The sequence below is a fragment of the Labrus mixtus genome, chromosome 5 (assembly GCF_963584025.1).
Source record: "Labrus mixtus chromosome 5, fLabMix1.1, whole genome shotgun sequence".
NCBI classification, from domain to species: domain Eukaryota; kingdom Metazoa; phylum Chordata; class Actinopteri; order Labriformes; family Labridae; genus Labrus; species Labrus mixtus.
The window spans coordinates 13,486,774-13,508,672 of record NC_083616.1 but is presented as its reverse complement, the minus strand read 5'-3'; the positions used below and the strand labels follow the sequence as shown (position 1 = coordinate 13,508,672).

Genomic DNA, 21,899 nt, shown 5'->3' with positions numbered 1-21,899 from the left:
TGATATAAGTCTTTGCCATTAATAGATCAATTGTATAAGAACAAGTCTTTTTTAATAGTACTGACTTTTACCTTGTGTTTAACTCAACAATTTTTCAAGTTTAAAATGACTTGCAAATAATAGATATTTGTTGAACATCTTCAAAGAGCAGGACAGCACTTATGGGGTTTCTGTGTGAAATGATGCTGCATTGGCTGTTAAGCTACAAATGGCGCTCCAAGATCTATAATGGACAAATGTAATCAGGCACCGCCTCACAGCCAGTTTCTTCTCTGTTTTATATTAAGAGGTTCAAACCACGCAGAGTTGTTCCTACATTAATGAGAATCGTAAGCAGTAATGTGACTGAGAGTATGATACAGACTGACAAAATGTGTCCACTACCAAAAGTCACGGACAGTGATTCATCTTCCATAGGAATAACTCTGTGTTTCCTGTAGGCTACTTCTTCTAACAGAACAGGCTGCCAACATCTCCTGTGGGACTACTTTACTTACAAAGCTACCGTCAAAAATAAATAATCAAACACAATCCAGAATGTGTTTGTTCTGTAACACACGGTCAAAGTAAGTTTTACTGAAAGAATAGTTGTATTCATAGAGGGGGTGGGATAATCGTTGATAGACAGTCACCGAGGTTACTCACTCTGACCTACCTGCTACACACTGAACGAGAGGTGGGAGCTGCTGACTGACATCACTTCGAGCAGCAAGCATGAAAATCTATGCATGGAATTCAATGATTGCACTTTTCAAAATATTTTTTAACAACCGAGGTCCAGACCTCACTGATACAGACTAACTCTTTCGTCATAATTTTCAGCGATGAACCCCGCTCAGCTGCAAAAGGGGGAGCATCTGTGTAGGATCCTACGAGCTCTCTGCTTTGGCATATCGTCAACACGATCTAATCCTTCACGATGTAAAATCGTCTTATCGCACACCACTATTGTAAGCGAAAGTGGACTTTTGTTTGTAACTCTGCCTGCATGCCAAGAATACACAATGATTAAAGTCAAAAAGGTAAAGGCTCAAAAGCATACAGCTACAAGGAACTAACCTCTGCCGACGTTAAAGGACAAGAACTTTTCATTCCACTGCCTTCATAGCTCACGCTTCATTTCTCTGTTATATTTCTGTTGTAGTCCACATTGGATGCCTCTGGTTTTCCTGTGTCCCTGACTACGCTTTCATTGCACTACTGACATTGACATGGTAACTGTCTCCATAGCACCTTCTGTTGACAGCACAACAGAAGACTGAGATTAACTTCACAAAGAAACTGGGGACAACTTTGAATGAAAGCAACAACATTTACTGAATTACCTTGAATCACGTTAAAAAAAGAGGGCTCGGTTTGTGGAGTATTTGATTTTCAATGTGTTTTACAAATTGTAACCCCAAACCATAAAATAAAACTAATTAAATACAATTTGTACATAATACTTATCATCATAGTACACCCTTTTAGCGGTCAGTTAACAAGAAAATAGGAGAAACATTTGGTGTTAATATAAATAGCACTCACATTTACTCTAATCCCATCACCACAAAACAGATCATAAATAGATACTACAGTTCAATGAAGATAACTTAGACTTAATGCATATGGTGTGTTATCTAGTCAATATTACTGTAATCCTCACATGTCCAACTCTTCACCCACTTAAATGTCTTGATTACATGGTGGCTCACAAGTTTTTAAGATGAGAATGTCAGCCATCTGTACTAGCAATCATCATTAAATGGAGTAGACAAATTTTAGCATCCATTTCCCACCCTTATTAAAGCCCGAATGACAAAAAAAGATTAAAGCATGTGTTTGCTACAATCCCCAGATGACTCTTCCCAGGTCTGCGATGACCTGTGCATCTATCAGTGAATTTTATTAAAATTTTACAAAATCATGGAATACATCTTTGTAATATCAGAAACCAATCTCCTATGAGCACTGCATAGTCAATGAAAAATTATTTTTAATAGTTCACTCAAAAAAAACTGTCCTATGTCAGTTTTATTTTATTTTTTTACATTTTAAAAGCACCTTTATGAAGAATTTGCACGCTACCACGGGAAATACTTGTGAGTTTTGAATGACAAGTTAAAACTGTCGGAAATGTATGTCATTCAAAACCACTACACTAGCCAAAAGAGACAAAAAGGGAATTCCTCGTACTTCACTTCTTTTTTTCAGACATTGCTTCTACTGAGAGAGTCACTGTCTGGTTTCATGGCTGTAATTTTAAGCCATTTCTCATTGAAACCAACAAATCCTAGAAATAAACATAGAAAAAGCAGAAGATAGTTCTGAAAGTTCCAATGTGCAAATGGACTGTTTCTAATGAGCGCAGTGCACTGACCCCTTAATTGAAAGTCAATGTAGCTTGCCCACAAAAGATCTATCTCCCTCCCCGTTATAAGTATAAACAAATAATAAGTCAAAAACAGATTACTTCCTTACACAGAATAATAATGTCTGTGTTCTGAATAATGGATGCATTGGTCATCACCATACATTGTATTTATGCACTTTAAGAGCAGCATGCCATATAAACATTCCATATTAGCATATAACAATCATCATCGAGTTACTCAAGTGATTCAAGGAATTGTTTTAGCCCACAAGTCAAGTATGATTTTAAGCCAAAAAGAAACGATGGGCATATATTGGGCTCCACAGAGAGCTTTGGACACATGGCCTTAAACAGGATCCTTTAACTTAAAGCCCCAATATGTAACTTTTCAGTTTTGGTGCGCTTTGGTGCCAACAGCAGGTCTCTGACTGCAACTGCACTGTCATAAAACGGTTACGCTTCCCATCTGAAACAATGTGCATTTGTTGACAAGCAGAGGGTGAGGAAGCCGGCACAGACGCCGTGAGAAGATAAAGAACCATGTCGACTCAAAAGGTACAGTAATATTACCAGATTTTGATCAAACCTGGATGTCTGCAGTCCGATGTTTAGTATGAGTATATGTATTCAACTGTTACCATGACAACTATAGGCTGTAGATAAATAGCTATATGTATACATGCTAGGTATCAGTTTGTAAGCTTATCAACTTTTTGGAGACAACGTAAGATGGATATATTTATCTATTTGTTTGCAAACCGGAGACATAACTTGTGTTGACTTTCTGCTCCCGGTAAAGCTGCTAAACGTGAGACAACGATGACACCGGAAATGATGCAGCCTCACATTATGTCTGAATCTGTTATACATAATCTGCAAGGATGTTCATTCTGTTATCTAAAAGTCTCTTTCCCATTAGACGTGAGAAGGATCATAATACCGACTTGTTTGGGCAAAATTATAACTAGTCTGCGACCATGTATATGTAATAAGTGTATGAGGTTTTTGTTTTTCAACATCGGTTCTCCTTTTATTCCAGGATTCAACTTCAACTCACCATCAGTGATGAGCAGGAGCCTGGAGTGGAGCAGCATGACAGGCCTGCAGCATATAGACAATGTGTGTTATGATAGCATGGCTGCTTGGGAGAGGGGAACAGAGTTATGAATCAAAGCTGATGCGTCTGGAAAATCTGAGATGCTTATACAAGTACAGTATCCTTGCTACAGGGTGTGTTGCCTTGTGTAAAAATGTGTCTTACAGACTTGTACATACATACCTATTGTGGTTTTGTTCGGTATTTTTGTGCCATTTCAAGTTGAGTTTGTATGTTGAGTTCCTTGAAGTCTTTTGTTTTGACCAGTTTACATAATAAAACAGATATCCTTTTCTTCTACTCTATTGTTGTGATTGCATTTACTACCTGTAATTGACCTGTTCTGGTAATGGTTATAACAATTAGTAATTGTGTGCATTGCCCACTGATTTTTAGTCCTATCTTCTTATTTATATTTACCAAATAACAAAAACATTATCAAGATTTCAAGATTCAAACGATCACCATTGGGCAGAACAACAACAACTAAGGTAATAATAAAATAGGATAATATAATAAGAAGGAAAAGTTAAAGAGATCAAGATAAAATAGTTATTTATTCAACAAACATTGACTTTCTATACAAATACAATCTAAAGCACATTTGGGCACTTATTGACACATTCAGCTGCTTGGGGGGGGGGGGGGTCTACACTATCCTGGAGCTTTGTTATAATGGACCTGAGCTCTGATGATGCACAGCTGAAGATACAGGCAGGCAGAAAGTTTAGGAGCAGTTTCTTCCTGTGAAATGTGAGTAAAGTTCAGCTGTGGGTGGTGCCTGTGGATCATCAGCACTAGACTCTGTTTTGTAGGAAGGCCCGTTCATCTTCGAATTCTGTTTTGCATCAATGGGCGTAGTCTCATCTCTTTCAAGGCGTTCACACTCCAGCTTTTTTTTTTATTGCAGCAACTTCAGGACCTTGGACAACAATATTATTTTGTATTAGAGTGGTTTCATATTTTCAAAACTGTTTAGGTAACAGCAACAATACATTTGTACGTTAGACAACTGTACTACTAAATACTTACATCTTGTGTCCATCACAGTTTCGAGCAGGAATTCGGCGGTTCTGGGGCCCGTTTCTGAAAGAAGGTTTTGTGCAAACTCTGAGTCAATTAACCCTGAAATGAGGGAAACTCTGGGTTATCCGTTTCAGAGGGGGAGGTCACTAAAACCCAAGAAAGAGGGGTAACTCCAGCCCGTTCCAGAGGGAGAGGTAACTTTACCTCTGAGTCAGTTACTATGGTAACTGAGTCTGTGAACCTAACCTGGTCGGGAGCAGGTTTTCTCTCGGTCTCCTCCCTCTTTCAGAGCCAGAAACGCTGTTTCATTTCCTCATTCTTTCATTCAGTCCGTATCACACGCGTTAGTGAAGATTCACAGTTTGTCTGAATAAAAATCCAGGTTGTTTTAATATGATAGCCTATGTTAGGTCAGCATTACTACAGCGTACAAAACAAACTATTTTATCGAACATGGTGTCTTTTAGTCGAGCCTCATATGAAGGGGCTACATTACTCCGTAGGGAATTAGAGCCGAACGTCAGGAGATGATCATTTAGGCCTAATTAATTAATAAACTAAACAGGATAAAGGTGAGAGGAAATTTAGCCTAGGCTATGTGTGTGAATCATAGGTGTGAATACAGCATTAGCCTATGTTGGAGATAAAGTTAATGCACAAAATAGACTCTGAATCAAGTTAACTTTAAATCTATATGTTATTATATTTCATTTTGAGCTGTTTTAAAGTCGCTTTTCTTCTGCTGGGTTGCATCTTAATGAAAATAAATTGTAGGTTAAATACAATTCCACCAGTTTTGACCTGCAATATTATAATTCTGATTAAATATTAAATTAATAGACTTCATTACGCGCTAACGCGAGCAGTTGTTTTCTCTTTTCTCTCCTTTGCCGCTGCAGCAGTGTTCCTTTTTTTCCTTCTTAAAACCTGTTCATATTCGCCGTATGTCCACATGAAGATAGGCTATATTTTGAAATGGTTAAAGTAGGAGGATCTCTTTTTTGTCACCTGTTGCCATGGTGAATCGTAGAATCGGGGCTCAATTCATGTTGTCTTTTTATCATCGTGGTGCACGCGCTGAACACCGAGTGAACCTACTAAGAGTTGATTTAAATAATTCAAATCTGCTGATCTGGAACCGCCGAAAACTCAGAGTTTCCCATCTGAGAGTAAATCAACTCAGAGCTCAGGGTTAGACTGATGGTTTGTTGAACCTTCTTTCAGAAACGGGCCCCTGGTGGTTATAATCAGTAGCTGCAAGCAAGGTCAGTGTTCTGTATACAGGTGGGCTGTGACCAAACTGCTTCTCTGCATACATGAGGGTGTGCTTCTGAAGTTGTCTTGTTGGGTAAAAAAGGCAGACAGAAAAAAACCTGCTCTGTTAGTGACATACTTCTCACTTCCACTTCATACTGCACCAAATAACATAAAGGTGAGCAGAGTCCTCAACTTGAAAATCAGCTGGAGACATAGAAAGAGTCAAAATATAAATGGAGTGTGCCATTTCAAATACACTTTGTAATGGTCCTAAATAGCATTGATGCATCATGCAGCCATTGTCGATTTGAAAAAAAGTGGAAATGTGTTTGTATGGAAATACTTACAAATACAAGCATTTGCATGACTGGAAGGTGATCTGCGAAATATATATGTGTGTGTTTGAGATGTAAGTTAAATTTACCTGGATTACAAGACATCAGCCTCCTCCTCTTCCTCATTCAGTAGCTGAACACCTTGGACAGCAAGCATCATTCCCGAATCAAAACACAAGTAGAATATTACATCTTACCATTCAATGACAGTATTTTTTTAGATAATGTTAATCCATGAAAACATACCTGTCGCGGTTGTAGGTTGCATTTGTTGCTGGAGATGATACTGACCGCCTTTTTAGAAAGCTGGAATAAAGTTCGAAGTCATTATGCTAGTTGATACAACTGTGCAGAGTATGTACAGTAATGTTATTTTCAACACATGAGAAACTTTGCATACGCGCTGCTCAGATAATTAGCAGCCGGAGCTATCGTAACCTGAACCCGGGACAATATGCTGTCTATATTATTATGCTACGGGCTTAACTTCAGCCCCAACTTTAATGTGTCGACAACTTTTTTCGCCGTGCATCAGTCAAAGTCTGCCCAAATAACTCTAAGGTTAGCATGCGTCGCTAACTCATCATCAGGGGACAGTAACGTTATTCTGACATTCTGGTCGTTATATGACACAGACTGAATGGGTTTGTGTTGAAACAACTGATAACTATGATGCAAAGAAATAAAACAACGTTTGTAACGAGCATAGTACTCACCACTTCAACAGCAGCAGTGCCAGGTCGGTATCTGACTTACAGCCCACCGTTCCCCGAAGCTCAATCAAACACATAAAAGCCTCTCCAGTATTTACTCTAAATCCAGTTAAATTGCGCAACAACGACACCTGCTGTCAGGAATAAGAAACTGCAGCTCAGCGGTCGCTAGGTAACTGTCTGTTAATGCCTCAGAGAAATTACATTTAAATTGTCGTTAATGCACATACAAGTAAAGATGGCTATATTTGGTTAATTGTGATAAGTTTCAACAATAATTTCGCCATGTTTTTGATAAGCTGAAGCTCTGTTTTTGTATGTTTTGTCCATTTAAAAGTTCGCTAAAAGATCGCTAGCTAACATAAGCATGTTGGCTTATGTATAGCTAGCGTGTATGTGCTGTAACGTGGAAGATTCATCTTTCTACTGTTTGTCTTATTACAATGCAGATGTAATATGCTGTTACAACCCACATGAGCGGCTCCAGAGATTCACTGAAGACTATCACAGAGGTCACATTAACAACATGGAAGAATAGTGTTTTATAGAAAGATTAAGCTAACCTTATCCTTTAACTTTAGCGAGATAACATTTTCTGTCCGACAGACGAATGAATAGATGTTGCGGCTGTGTGTTACTGCAAACTAAAAACTTAAATTTGTTGTAAAATAACCAAGTATTACGGATTTACAAGAGTCTTGAGAGGATGTAAGTTGACAAGCTATCACGAGCGGCACGCGACTGCGTGGCAAATAAAGGGCCGCCACATTGAACGTGGCCTGACATGCGCAGTTGGGGGTCAGTTGACGGACATCTGTTTTTCCCCATCTGAACCATAGGGTGCGTTCGAATTGTCCCTCCTATCTCCTTTCACTATCCACTTTACCTTAACCCCGGAAGCATTTAAGTGGCGGCCATGATAAGAGCCGTTAGAATTCTCTAAAAGTTAAGGAAAGGTGGGTCAGTGCTTCCTTTATAACCTCCTTTAGCATAGGATACACCGGACCATCCTTTACGAAAGGAGATGAGATATGCCGCCCCATAATTCCTTGCGGCCGCAACATTTAAGGCGAGTCGCGCATCCAACTGTTCACGTAAATGAACGATGATCGTAAAGTGATACAGATGATGTTTTATTCAACATATTTAATTCACTTAAGAATGCTTTGTGCAGTTGTACATTTGTATGCTTAAAATATTATGTGTAGGTTATATCTTATATCTTTCATCATTAATGTAACAATTAATTTCATACAATCATGTTTATTTTGATGTTGATTTCTGAGTGGACAGGAAGGTGATGGTTTCACTTTTGTTACTTGTAGCCTGGTAGTCTATATTGCTTTTATTTCAATCCCAACCTTGTGGTAATTAGGATTATTTCACCGGTAAGAAGGCACAAAGGAAAGTTTTTTAGATGCGTTTTTTGTAGTCCATTTTCGGAACATTGTAGTTTCAACACGGCGGATTTACGTCATTAACCTCCGCCAGTCCTTTATGAATTCTCCTAACATCTTTCCTTGACCTCATGACGTTTCCCCGGGGTTAAGATAAAGTGGATAGTGAAAGGAGATAGGAGGGACAATTCGAACGCACCCATAGACTGTAAATTCTCTTACCACCATCATATATTTTTATGTGTGAACATAAAAACTCTGGCACTTCAAATTGATGCAATTGCGTAAATAAGTAAGACACTAAAGTAGGTTTGGGAAGTAAGTAACAAAAGGAACTTTTTGAAATAAGCTCATATTTGCCACTGAAAATAAACTGCAACTTTATCAAAATCAAATTATACAACTATAACTATATATAACTATACTCTGACAGATGTAAGTATTTGATTTAACTTAGCCTACTCCAACTGCCATATGAATTAATACTTATAATTATTGTGGCTGTTTTTTTCTTCTTTTAATTTCAAGTAAGACACACTTTTAATTTTCTTGTCTCCCCCCCCCCCACACACACACACACATTTTAATACTGTTACTTTCAAAAGTACTTTGAATGGGCGGCAGTAGCTCAGTCTGTAGGGACTTGGAACCGGAGGGTCGCCACCAAGTCCTGAAATTGGTCTGGTAGCTGGAGAGGTGCCAGTCCACTTCCTGAGCACTGCCGAGGTGCCCTTGAGCAAGGCATCAAACCCCAAAAACTGCTCTGGAGCGCTCGCTGTGGGCAGCACCCTCATTCTGAGACCTCTCCATTAATGCACGTCCATAGGATCCTGTTTGTGCATGTGTGTGTAGCATGTTCATTAAACAGAGTGTAAAACTGAATTCCACCTCGCGGGAGTAATTAAGGATAAATTATTTTAATTTTATAATGAAAAGTCTCCAACAAAGCAGCAACATCATTAGAAATGATGAACATAAATACAAACGGAGCATTTTTCTCTGTGTTGTAAGATTTACACAGACCACAAACAAAGGACTGGATGGATTCATTTCACATTTGGTGGGTCAGGAGACACTTAGTTCTTGTGGGTTTGCCGTTGTAGATTTCTGGGGGGGGGCGGGGCGCGAGAGCACATGAGACGGGAGAGCACAGACGAGAGTAGCCAGGATGCAGCCATACCCGACTCTCATTCTTCGAGACCGGAGGTTGCCCCTTGTAGAATCCTCGTTAACTCAACAACTTCCTGTTACGAACGTGTGTGTCCTTCAAAATAAGAGCACATTGTAATACTAACAGATTACGCCCACATACACGGATCCCTTCACAATAAAAGGAACAAATTGTTTACCTTAGTTTTTTTTTTGTTTTTTTTTATCAATCATGACCCACATGTGAGGCTGGAGTTGCATTTTATTTATTTCACTATCACAAAAAATGGCATATGATATTTAAATATCCTATGCTGTCTTTGCATTAGCAGAAACGTTATTCAATAGGCAGTTCAGTCTGTTTACAGTCTATGGTTTGAACTCAGTTGATAAACTTATCTGCTCCGTTTTGTCATTTTTGCTCAACAATGCTGCCTTCAAGTCCCATTTCTCGAGTTCGAAAATTGTAGGCCTAGGCCTACTTATTCCGTGGGTAACATTTGCAGGTTTTAAAAAAAACAACTTGTTGTTCACTCACAACCAAATAGAAATTATAGTGGAAATTGTTATCCCTTTTTCATTTTTTTTCTATCAATAAACTGACATATTACTATTTCGGGTTGTTGTCGGTGGCTGTTGCGTAAAGTGGTATGTACACTTGTTTGAAGACTTCAAGTAGAAACAAAAAAGATTCCGGGATCACATGACTGTATGGTTACTTGGGGTCACACTCAGATCTATATATTAGAGTTTAGGGTTTACTTCTGCGTTATTTTTTCCTGTGCTTGACCTCTGTTGTATTATTATTTTTGTTTTGCATGATAGCTTCGAGCAGCTGTAGAGAGTGGTCTTAGATTACATCGAGCCCCCCTAGTTTGTCCTCTGTACATTGGATGGCAGTAGAGGTTTTATTAGACCTCCATAGGGCGTGTCCTGCTCAGCAGTCCAGACGCCATGGGTCTTTTCAAAGAAGTCTACCATAAAACGGAGCCATCTGAAAAGGAGTTGTAGGGTCGATCACATTGTGTTTTTATATAGGCTAAGCTATCTAACTGTCTAGATTATCACCTACTCATGCTACTATACCACGATGCCTTCAATTCAAAGCTTAACAATGACTATCGACGCGCTGAATGAGCACGAGACGTTTTCGGAAAGAGACACTATTACTGGAAAAATAACTCTGGTCTTAATAAAGGATACGAAAGTAGAAAGCCTGTTTGTCAAAGCAAAAGGGGACGCTAATGTGCTTTGGTCGCAAAAGTACGGCAAAAAGACGTACACATACTGTGCAAAAAAGAGATATTTCAAACTGAAGGACTTTTTAATTCCGGAGCAAAACGAGGGTAGGTGGTACATGTCCTGTTAGTTCTGCATGCCTTAACCCATTGAGATTAAACTATCACACAGTGTGTAAGCCCTCTTTATTTTTCTCCTCCTGACTGTTACTTTGAGCTGTTTTCCTTTTCTATTTATTTCATAACTAGGCAAGTCTGCGATTTTACAGTAATGTAAACGATAACTCAAGAACACCATAAAATAATAAACAAGTTAAATCCCACATTCAAAACGTAAGAAAAGTGCATAATGTGGGGGCTATCAGTCTAACGGAAGTGGAAATTGTGAATTTTGTAAAGTTACACTTGCCTTTGTGAATAATACTAAACTGGTGGAAATGCATTGATGCATTTATTCTAATTGATAATTATGTGGGAGGGTCAGTTGGTGTAAATGTTTTTTTACAGCAGTTGAATGGCAGTGATCAAGGTCATTATTAACACCAAAAACCTTTTCCTTCCAGACACTTTACTTCCCCAAGGAATCCATGTCTATAAATTCAACTTTCACATACCCCCAGGGTGAGTGCAGACTGTTATGGCACAATGCATCTGATTTGAACAGACAGTAGTAGACTACTCTTGTACATTCTGTACAATAATGTTAAACGCTGTTTATAGATGTAATCCTTTTCTGATAATGTATCATTTATGCATGTTTTCCCACTACAGAAGCTTTCCGTCATCGTTCCGTGGTCATCATGGAAGGATTGTCTACATGCTGGAAACAAAGCTGTCCAGGAGTTGGAGGATGGACCGTACAGTCGAAAAGGAGATCAATTTTGTCTCAAAGTCTATTCCAAACCTTCAGTCGCTGATGGTAGGCATATCATTGAAACATAATGAATGCAATTTGACAGAAACTATCACGCCTTCATGAGCAGGAATACACTTACAGTGAGATGTGGGTTGAAAAAAAACAAAAAACAAAAAGCAAGAAAAATTTTGAGGAGGACATGAGGGAAGCCCTACAAACCACTGTCCTCCACTTTAAAACTACTGTATCTTGCATGCACATTTACTGGGTTGGGGTATTAGAGCAGAGCCATCACTAATGGCATAAGAGCCACTTGAGCCTGTCCTGCTATTAAATATCTAAATATCTGCCACGGGAACTGCTGCTTAGATTTAGATTTGAAAGCACGCCACAAATGTAAAAAACTGTTTTTTAATTGTTAGAGACTTTCCTGTTGTCCGTTTTCACATGTTATTTCTTCTGTAAAGTAGTTCTTGTGAAAAGGATTCATAATTAGTGTTTTCAAACATGCACAAAACTCCTGAAATTCCACAAAATATTCTGGTGAGCTGCATGTGTGAAAGCAAAATGAGGATTTCTTTCACCCTGACTATACCCGGAGTTTTCCTGCCTTGAAAAGTAAGGGTGAGCTGATGTGTGAACACAGCTGGAACTATTCAGGAAAATTCACCACAAGCGAGCAGGCAGGGATGACGGCACAACATTTACATCACGCGACAGGTGAGCATCCCGTGCAGTCATCGTGCATGTTGTGGAGCTGCTTCGTACAGCTTATATGTTTCTACCATACATTCGTTATCTGTTGTACGTGCAATTACAGGTGGCATTGATACAAAGGCACAAACTGATCAAAGCATCAGACTCTGTCGCTTTGACTGCCATATTATGTCCTGCCTCCTGAGACACCACCACCACCACCCCCTCTCAGATTGAGTGTTGCTCCTATGGACCTGGGTATTACCCTGAGACACTTCACATAACATGCTCTGCATTCTTGTAATAATAGAAGTGGATCAAGAGTAACCCCCCCCCCCCCCCCCCCCCCCCTTTTTGTTTTTCTTTTGCACTCCAGTTGCAGCATGCTGGTTCAACCAAAAAAGAGATGGGTCCTTTCTCCAAAGGAAATGTGCACATGGATGCCTCTGTTGACAGAAGGGCTTACACTGCAGGTAGGACAACCCCTCCGCAGATTTTAAGATGACGAGCAAGATCTTCTGATAAAGTCAGATAAAACGTTATCATATTACAAAACTATTTAATATCACATGCAACAATACTGCTGATCTCAAGTGTCAAACTTTTGCTTTCTCTTGGTCTTTTGTCAGTGATGGTTACAGTTAAGAACAAAATAATAATTTCAATTATTCTTAAATGAGTTTTCTGGGATTTGGAAATAAGTATAAATGATCAATACATTTGGGGAATTGGGAGGTTAAGATTTAAGAAATATTCATATTAAACAAATACAGTTGTCTATGCAATTAATACAAAAATAAACAAAGTGAATATATTTTAAAACCACTTCTATTTGTATTACACCTTACTGTGTTGTTTTCCTCATAGGTGAAACTTTGATGGTTGTTGCAAAAATCAACAATTCTTCTTCAAGTGAGATGACTCCCGAATTCCATTTAATCCAGGATGTGGTGTACCGTGCCAGCGGAAGAACCAAACATGAAAGCAACACTATATTGAAAATGCAAGACAACTCCATCAAAGCCCAAACACAGAAGGAGGTTAGGTGTGCAATGAAGCTCCCAACAGATATGGTACAGTCCATCTACAATTGTGATATCATTTCAGTGGATTACCAATTGAAGGTATGCACAATTGTAACTGTGTAACTTAAATTTAAAGCAGAGTCAGTTCAGTTGATTGACAGAGCGTATTTTAGTAACTGCTGAGCCATCAGTATTGATAGATGTTTTCTTTCTATTCGACTTTAAAATAAAATGAGTCTGTCTTTTTTTCCCCTTAGGTGTACCTGGACATCAGTTTTGCTTTCGACCCGGAGATTGTGTTTCCGTTGGTCATATGTTCTCCTAGCTTAGCTTCTGCCCTTCAGCCTGGTGTGGCTGCAGGTCCCACTCCATCAGGGGCCTATGGGGGTCCAAGCAACATCAACTCCCCTTCCCATGCAGTGCCTTTTGGTCCATATCCTCGATCTCCACAATCAGGTGGTTATGGATACCCAGGAGTCCAAAGGTATTCACCATCACATGTGCCTCCGAATTACCCACCAGTGAATGCTGCTCCACCAAGTGTCTTCCCCGCTCAACCAGTTCATATGAGCTGGGGCTACAACAACACGCCCCCACAGCAGGATTCTCCATATGGATATCCATGTTCATCTTCATCATCTTCGCTTCATCCTCCACCTACTGCCCCAACATTTTCCCCAACCCGAAGTGCCCCAGAGCTCCAACCCCCACCCCAGAGTGCCCCAGAGCTTCAACCCCCACCCCAGAGTGCCCCAGAGCTCCAACCCCCACCCCAGAGTGCCCCAGAGCTCCAACCTTCCCCTGCTCCACAATATAACATATCACTACCTGCTCCTGCATACAACCTGCTGCCCTCTGCGCCAGTGATGAACACAGACTTCCTGTCTCAGTCTGATGATGCTCCTCCAGCATATTCACTCCTTTTCCCCTCTTATACTACCGGACAATCAGATGCAAGGTAATAGAACATAGCCTGGATGACTAAATCTGTATACTTCTATGTTTCAGAGCTCACCACTAACTTTTAAATGGCATAAGCTCTTGATTTGAAAGACTGAAATATATCGGGCATTATCGCTCACCCTGTGTATTGAGTAATTGGTATATGACAAAGTTATACCTCAGATTCATCATGTAACATTATATGGGATGAAATAAGCCATATTTCATTTAATTTCATATTTGATTTATTTGCTCATTTCAGTGTATGATTTCAAAACAATAACACACAATATGAAATACTTTCTCATGTTATTTATAAACTGTCCATGACCATCAGGAGCAGGAGGAAGAAAACATATAATACCTGCCCCTTTCTTAATAACACAAGTTAATGTTGAAACAAAATCAGATGACTAACCTGTTGTTTTTGTTTTATTTCACAAATCAAGAAATAATTCAACAATACCTACAGAAACAATCAAATGCAATATATAAAAGTAACCAAAATGTTTGCAATGTTTTTTTAATTTAAACCTGTTCATAGACATTTTCACGTATTCATAACACAACCACTATGGCAACAAGTACTAAAATTATGTGTATTTATGGGTGCTCATTTTGTTGTCCTTATGCTTGTATGTTTAAAAGTGGTCACATTGCTAGTTATGCAAACAGTACCATTGTGTCCACTAAACTAGTGTTATTAAAGCAGACATTGTGTGCTATATTTAAAGTAAGCATGCCAACAATTCTATACAAACATAGACATATTACATGTGGCAGTGTTTTTTCTGGTTAGTTCAGGTTCCTGTTAGCTTAAGATAACTAATGCTTCAATTACTCAGACCTCTGTGGGATAAAGGTTGTGTAATTTTTGTGCCTTGTTCAACTCAAGTGTCCTAATGTTTTTTACAGGGTATATATAATCTTTATTATATAGGCTACCCACTCTTTCTACCTCACTTTTCTGTTTGCAGTTTGGCTGAAAGAATCAGAACAGGAAGCCTACCTTATCGCAAAAAAATGTATTGAACTTTTTAATATTACATTTCTAGAAGGCCTATAGATGCATGTGTTCTATAATTTCAAGTGTTTTTATTTTGTGAGACATATCACAATACACTATTCAAACATGATCTGTTTAACTCCCAAATTGCCATTGTTTTCTCTGAGTTGTTGATCAAAATAAAGACCTGCCATCTTGTGAATGTTTCAGTGTGAGCATGAAGACTTTGTATGGCTTCTTATCATGCTGTATGTTTAACTTCCACAAGGTCGCCCAACTCTAAGCAAACAATCTCATTCATGTGGCTATTCAGCTTTTAAACACTGGATCTCTTCCGTCTTAATAAAAGCCACACCAGTTTATTTGTGTATGAGTAATAGGCTATGTTATTTCATCTCTGAAGTTTAGATCTATTTTTATACCTCTGTTGCCCTTTGTGAATGTTGCTCATATTTAATATTTGATATTTTCTCAGTACTGTAATGGTGGGATTAGGACAATAGTACAGGTTTCCCTGCCCCTCCCTCTACGGGCGGAGCCGCTTTAGGACTAAGCAGGTGACTTTTTCCATACACAGTCAACACCTTGACAGCGTAGAAGCCGCAGTTGGAATTGCAGTGCACGATTGGTCGATAGCCTATATCAAAAATGTCTCCGAAAAATTTTAAGCTGACTTGTGAAGCTTTGAATGAAGAGAAAACATTTACCTCAGGAGATACCATCAGGGGCACGCTAACTTTCACTTTGACCGAAGACACCAAAGTGAAAAGTCTAGGTGTTAAAGTCAAAGGGTACGCGCACGTACACTGGACGGAGGGAGCTGGAGATAGAAGGACTACAAAATCTAAAATCAAGGAGTACTTGAAAGTTAAACAATCCATTGTTGAAAAGAATTCCGACGGTAAGACAAAGAAATGTGCAACGCTTGGAAAACGAATGTCTTATTTTGAAATGATTGGCTTACAGGCCTACTGGTAGGCTGATGGGCATATGCAGGCTGTGACATATTTGTGAAATGGCTACAATTCTTTAGCACAGCCTGCTTGTTATGTAACTGATTCTATCGACAATTGTTTATCCATTATTTCTTAAAATAAAAAAATCATCTTTCATGAAAGTTCCTTGCTTACAGCGTGCATGTAGGCTAGGTCTTTTGTTTGAATTAATTTGCACATGTACATCTCCCAGAAAGACATGAATTGGGAAGCAGGGTTGAACAGTGGTTTGCAAATTGAATCCTGGGTGGGGCACGGTTTTGTGTTTGAACTTCTGTTTCCTTGTTTGTACCTGCATGGGTGTAGGTTTATTGGTAAAGTCAGGGCTCTTCACCAGCACACAAGCTTAAACAAATTGTTAATTCTTCCTGCTCAGTAGCTACCCACAAAAATCCATATAACATGTGCTGGTTAAAATTGCAGAGATTAATCACTTAAAGGAATGACACACGATGTTAGTGAGCACATTATAACAGCTGTATGAATCCAATGAGAGGGTCAGAGATTTATTTTTAACATTCTCACTTGTTTTGCAGGCACTGTGCTTCCGAAAGGAGACCATTGCCATAAATTCAGTCTCAACATACCACTGAGGTAAAGGTCAATTTAAGTACATTTTACTGTCCCATAGCATGCTTTTACTAGGAAATAATTTACTGGTCCTGTTTTGCAGTGACCTGCCGTCATCCTTCAAGGACCTTCATGGAAAGGTTGTCTACACACTAATAGCAAGGATGTCCAGGAGCTGGAAGATGCCTTTGGTGGAAGAACAGGAGCTCAAATTTCTGTCAAACTCCTTTGCAAACATTGCCCAGGTTAATCATAATATTTACTCATATCTAATCAAATTCAAATTCCACAACGTTATTTGTCCCCGGGGGGCAATTCAAAGGCAAACACAGCAGTAAATTAACGACAGTGGGTAGGCAAAAAATTTAAACCAAAAGTACAGCGTCAATTTAAATACGAAGGTTAAAATAAAAATTTACAAAAGTTAAAATACAAAATGTAAATAAATACGGTAGAGATATATGTGTACATTGATCAGACTAACTGATGTAAACAGTACTGTATGCAATAAACGGGAAATAAATATTTATATACAGAGCTATGTGCAAGTAGTACTAAATGATAAAGGGATAGTGCTGCATGGCGAAGAATAGAACAACAGAACTATATATATATATATATATATAAGAGTTGCATGAAAAAAGATAAACACTGAATGAATAAAGTGACCGTAGTGCAATGATGGATAGAGATACAACAGGAATAAAATGTAACCAGAGCTGTATAAAAACTGATATCAAATAGAATAAAGTGATTGTAGTGCATGAAATACTTGAATGCCTGCAGTTCGTCAGGTGGATTGTTTCTGTAGGAGACATATTCAACATAAGACACACATGACTCAGAGGGACAGTTGGCTTACACTGAAATATTGGTGAAGGTAAAAGTATTTTTTTTTGTTTTTCTATTCAGAATGTTTCTCAACATGAAGTCTGCCATAGACAAAGGTCTGGGGTGTATTATGCCTCAGTATGAAAGAGCGGACACATGCAATAAGAGCTTGAGAAATCTGAGTTAGTACAGCGGAGAATAAAAAGAGCAGGAAACCACAAACTGACTTTAGCAATTAGGAAATAGAGTGCCGTTTGCTGAAAGGAGTAGAGCTGGCTCTAATGAGAGTAATGTAAAAACACTGATATGATTGACAGGTAAAATAGTTTAATTTAAAGGGCGTTTACTGTCCTGGAAATTTCTGTTTGAATAAGAGATCTTGGGTCAAGTAGTTGTCTTGGTTGAGTTTAATTCTGTTTGCAAAGAGAAGGAACAATGGCTCCAGAATGTACAGTAAGAACAGTCTGTAGTCAAGTTCAAAGGAGAAAATACACTTTTATAGTTGAATCAACAAGAAGAGGGGGTGGCTATCAGCACCCTCTGTTGTGGGGTAGATTGAAGAGTTTAATGCTAAACATAGTTGAGACAGTGTTTGTTTCTCAGTTCGGAGAAAGGCAGGAGGTCATACAAAGGTTTTCTTGTAAAAGGGAAATTCAAAAGGTGGTTAGGGGTCCAAACGTCAACAGTAAGCTGACTCACAGGCATACAAGCCTTTGATTGGTTTAAAATATGTTCTTGATATGTTTTAGTGCCCCGTCACTGCTTCATTGGAAAAAGGAAAGGTCCAAATGTCTGCTACTGTTGACAAAAGGATTTGCTGTCCAGGTAATGTATAAAGCTTACTTGTAATCAAGCAGTGTTTAAAAAATGAAGCCAATGCAGAAATGCCAAACAGTTCAATATTAATGAACCCATTCTTACAGCAGAATACAAACTTGTTTACTGTCTGGTACAAAAATCTAAATTTTATATGAGTGGCTCATTTCTTTATTGGAACACACAATACGTGGGGTTTAACCTTTGTTATAACGCATCGACTTTTTAAAAAAACATTTATTTTATGCCTTTATTGGAGATACATGGCAGTGGATAGAGTTGGAAATCAGGGAGAGAGAGAATGCAGAATGACAAGTGGAAAAGGAGCCGCCTCTGTGCATGGGGTGTGCGAGCCAAAAACTAGGTGCTCCTTATTCATTCACAGATAGCATTTTCAATATGGTGACCTCCATCGTTTTCAGAAACTAATGACGTCACTGAAATTACTTCTGTGTTTTATACAGTCTATGCTTGTAACACAACAAAACAGCAGTGAAAGACAAATGCAGTGTACTATTGGATGATTACAGGTGTTTACAGCTTTTTTGTAATCGTTTTTGACGAACGAGTTTAAACATGTAGTCTCATACTTACATATATGCTTTTGTCATTAATTAAATTCATGTTATTGTGTGTCAGGATGACATTAATTCAGAGAACTGTGTATAATCAGATGTTGTGTTTTGTTTTATAGGTGACACTTTATCTGTTGTTGCCAAAGTCTGCAATTCCTCCTCCAAGAAAATGAAGCCCAAATTTAGCTTGATGCAGAAAATAGTCTACCGTGCCCATGTCTCCACTAAGCACAGTTATCGAACTTATTGCAAAGAGGTTGGGGAAACTATTGCATCCAACTCAAACGAAACCGTCTCCTGCAAGCTGACCGTTCCTGTTGATGCCGTATACACCATGAACAATTGTGAATTGATCACAAATGAATATTTTGTCCAGGTAATGATTAATGTAATAAAGGTGTTACATCAACTCACAAATGAACCTCTTTTATTAGCAGGTGTTTGTGTCATTGTGGCACAGATATACAACATACAGTCATACACAACACATATTACAAATATTTTTAAACATATAAGAGAACATAACTCAATCATTGGAGCTTATATATGTTTCTGTTTTCTAGGTGTATTTGGACATCCGTTTTGCCATTGATCCAGAGGTAGTGCTTCCCGTGGTTGTTGTTCCTGCTAAATGTGCTTCCCGTAAGCACGATGAATCTATGGGTCCTTACCTATCTGGGCCTGTTGGTGCCCCTGGTCACAGTGACTTCCCTCCTCCAGCCTTCCCTGTGGGACCTTATCCTGTACCTGTAGGTCCAAGTGCTCCACTTCAGCCTGGTCAGACTCTGGGGCCCTACCCAGCTGGGGCTGTTGGTGCACAAGGTTACAGCAACTTCCCTCCCCCAGGACCTTATTCTGCACCCACAGGCCCAGGCACTTATGGATATCCAGCACCACATCCCGCACAACCTGCCCCCACAACATTTGGCTTTAATAATCAGTGGCCACAACAGGCTCCTCCTTATGGTTATCCAGCTGCAGCTTTCCCAACATCTTCAGTGCAGCCCCAAGCCCCTGCTGCTCAGCCTCAGTTTCAGCAGGGAGAAACCCCTCCAACCTATATGTCCCTTTTCCCCCCTCCTACTTAAAAAGCACAGATGATAAAAACTGAACTACCTAAAGAATGCTACACTGCTATTGAAGGGGGCATTGGAGCTACTGAAAATGAACTAAATGTTTAATATTGCTATAGCTTAAACCGTTGTTTGCATTTGCATAGTTTAGGGTCATATACAGGAAATATTGAAGATTTATAGTGTTTAAGTTCTATTGTGATACCATCGTGATCTGTCTATGTTCATCATTCATTCAAGGGTTTTGTTAGGATGAAGGATTGAGATAAGTAAAAACTTCACTTTGTACTTTTAATTAATATGTTTATGCACTCATTCATATCCATTCTACTAACTTTCTCTTATACATTTCTCCTAAACTAGATCATAGTGGAGGTCAATGGATTTTTTTTTAAACAGTTAACCTCACCACAATCAAGCACAGAGAAAGGGAACATATTTTCTTTGTAGGCTGTACCTATCTGTGGCTGTAAACCAGAACATTTCTTAACACAGTTATCCTAGCTGGATAGTTTACATGCTACGTACTACGGGTGAGCGTTTTGCATCATTCCTGTTCTGTTCTCCGCTGTACTGTGTTGTTCAGTTCATTATGCCTAGTTTCTTACGACTTACAACAACGTTGTTACGTTGTTTCTAACACACTGTACGTCCATTATTCATATCCACTTCATTATTTATTTTCTACGTGCGAGCTTCAAAAAGACTATTGTGAAAACAACAGATGTTTGCAAAGGAAAGTTATTCTAAACCTTTTCCTGGTTTACACCATCTGACATATAACATTCTTAAAATAAAAATAGTTAAATATAAATATTTCACTGAATCAATTTATTTTCACACTTAGGCCTTGAAGATACTATCTGGTGCATCATTTAAGAGAAAAACATCATGTGACCATGCTGGCCCCAAAAGCTGTCCCATTCCTCACAGTAACAACTGGGAAATCCTATTCAGCTTGGAACACTGTTTTCTCCTTATAACAGATTTATGCTCTTAAAATCTAATTGGTAGTCCATGCAGTTGTAGCACGTTGGTAGTAAACACTCTTCCTGGCCTGTTTTAGTGGTAAACAAGGTATGTTATGGAATGTAGGCTATGGCTCACAGATTTTCTAGAGGGTTAAAAAGAAACAGAACAGAATAATGTAAAACAGTAATGACCTCAGCAAAGATGCTCACTTTGAATTTGTTTTTCAGAACAACATGCCTGTAGTGTGCACACAATGACTCCAGTTGTGTGGGAACATTCACAACAGTTTCAACACGGCGGACTCACGTCATTAACCTCCGCCGGCCCGTCGCATTTAATGACGTCGCCTAGTGGAAAATGCGGTCGGATTGTCAGAGCAACGAGATCGCCTTTCCCTAAGTCCTTTATGAATTCTCCTAACATCTTTCCTTGACCTCATGACGTTTCCCCGGGGTTAAGATAAAGTGGATAGTGAAAGGAGATAGGAGGGACAATTCGAACGCACCCATAGACTGTAAATTATCTTACCACCATCATATATTTTTATGTGTGAACATAAAAACTCTGGCACTTCAAATTGATGCAATTGCGTAAATAAGTAAGACACTAAAGTAGGTTTGGGAAGTAAGTAACAAAAGGAACTTTTTGAAATAAGCTCATATTTGCCACTGAAAATAAACTGCAACTTTATCAAAATCAAGTTATACAACTATAACTATATATAACTATACTCTGACAGATGTAAGTATTTGATTTAACTTAGCCTACTCCAACTGCCATATGAATTAATACTTATAATTATTGTGGCTGTTTTTTTCTTCTTTTAATTTCAAGTAAGACACACTTTTAATTTTCTTGTTTTTTCCCCCCACATTTTAATACTGTTACTTTCAAAAGTACTTTGAATGGGCGGCAGTAGCTCAGTCTGTAGGGACTTGGAACCGGAGGGTCGCCACCAAGTCCTGAAATTGGTCTGGT

At 38.8% G+C, this 21,899-nt stretch overlaps 2 protein-coding genes and 1 long non-coding RNA gene across 3 annotated transcripts; 2 read left to right on the top strand and 1 right to left on the bottom strand.

Annotated features, from left to right (window-relative positions):
* Nucleotides 1-3,330: 3,330 nt before the first annotated feature.
* On the bottom strand, nucleotides 3,331-6,521 carry LOC132974122 (uncharacterized). The gene is made up of 3 exons (XR_009673097.1): nucleotides 6,314-6,521; nucleotides 6,157-6,208; nucleotides 3,331-4,371 (listed from the first exon to the last, which is right to left on the bottom strand). It is a non-coding gene; the product is annotated as an uncharacterized LOC132974122 (long non-coding RNA).
* Nucleotides 6,522-10,221: 3,700 nt separating this feature from the next.
* On the top strand, nucleotides 10,222-15,287 carry LOC132974121 (arrestin domain-containing protein 3-like). The gene is made up of 6 exons (XM_061037951.1): nucleotides 10,222-10,672; nucleotides 11,128-11,185; nucleotides 11,336-11,483; nucleotides 12,493-12,589; nucleotides 12,984-13,240; nucleotides 13,399-15,287. The coding sequence occupies exons 1-6, from the start codon at nucleotides 10,417-10,419 to the stop codon at nucleotides 14,101-14,103; spliced, it is 1,521 nt and encodes a 506-aa protein (XP_060893934.1). The 5' UTR covers nucleotides 10,222-10,416; the 3' UTR covers nucleotides 14,104-15,287.
* A 363-nt stretch (nucleotides 15,288-15,650) lies between these two features.
* On the top strand, nucleotides 15,651-20,244 carry LOC132974119 (arrestin domain-containing protein 3-like). The gene is made up of 6 exons (XM_061037948.1): nucleotides 15,651-15,990; nucleotides 16,621-16,678; nucleotides 16,758-16,899; nucleotides 18,235-18,310; nucleotides 18,996-19,252; nucleotides 19,440-20,244. The coding sequence occupies exons 1-6, from the start codon at nucleotides 15,738-15,740 to the stop codon at nucleotides 19,962-19,964; spliced, it is 1,311 nt and encodes a 436-aa protein (XP_060893931.1). The 5' UTR covers nucleotides 15,651-15,737; the 3' UTR covers nucleotides 19,965-20,244.
* Nucleotides 20,245-21,899: the final 1,655 nt, after the last annotated feature.

What these genes read in the sequence shown, in the direction of transcription:
- LOC132974121 (XM_061037951.1), top strand. Translation starts at nt 10,417, where the DNA reads ATGCCTTCAATTCAAAGCTTAACAATGACTATCGACGCGCTGAATGAG. An exon ending in AACTTTCACATACCCCCAGG is followed by an intron (nt 11,186 to 11,335) that starts GTGAGTGCAGAC and finishes TTCCCACTACAG; the next exon opens with AAGCTTTCCGTCATCGTTCC. An exon ending in CAAACCTTCAGTCGCTGATG is followed by an intron (nt 11,484 to 12,492) that starts GTAGGCATATCA and finishes TTTGCACTCCAG; the next exon opens with TTGCAGCATGCTGGTTCAAC.
- LOC132974119 (XM_061037948.1), top strand. Translation starts at nt 15,738, where the DNA reads ATGTCTCCGAAAAATTTTAAGCTGACTTGTGAAGCTTTGAATGAAGAG. An exon ending in AGTCTCAACATACCACTGAG is followed by an intron (nt 16,679 to 16,757) that starts GTAAAGGTCAAT and finishes CCTGTTTTGCAG; the next exon opens with TGACCTGCCGTCATCCTTCA. An exon ending in CCTTTGCAAACATTGCCCAG is followed by an intron (nt 16,900 to 18,234) that starts GTTAATCATAAT and finishes GATATGTTTTAG; the next exon opens with TGCCCCGTCACTGCTTCATT.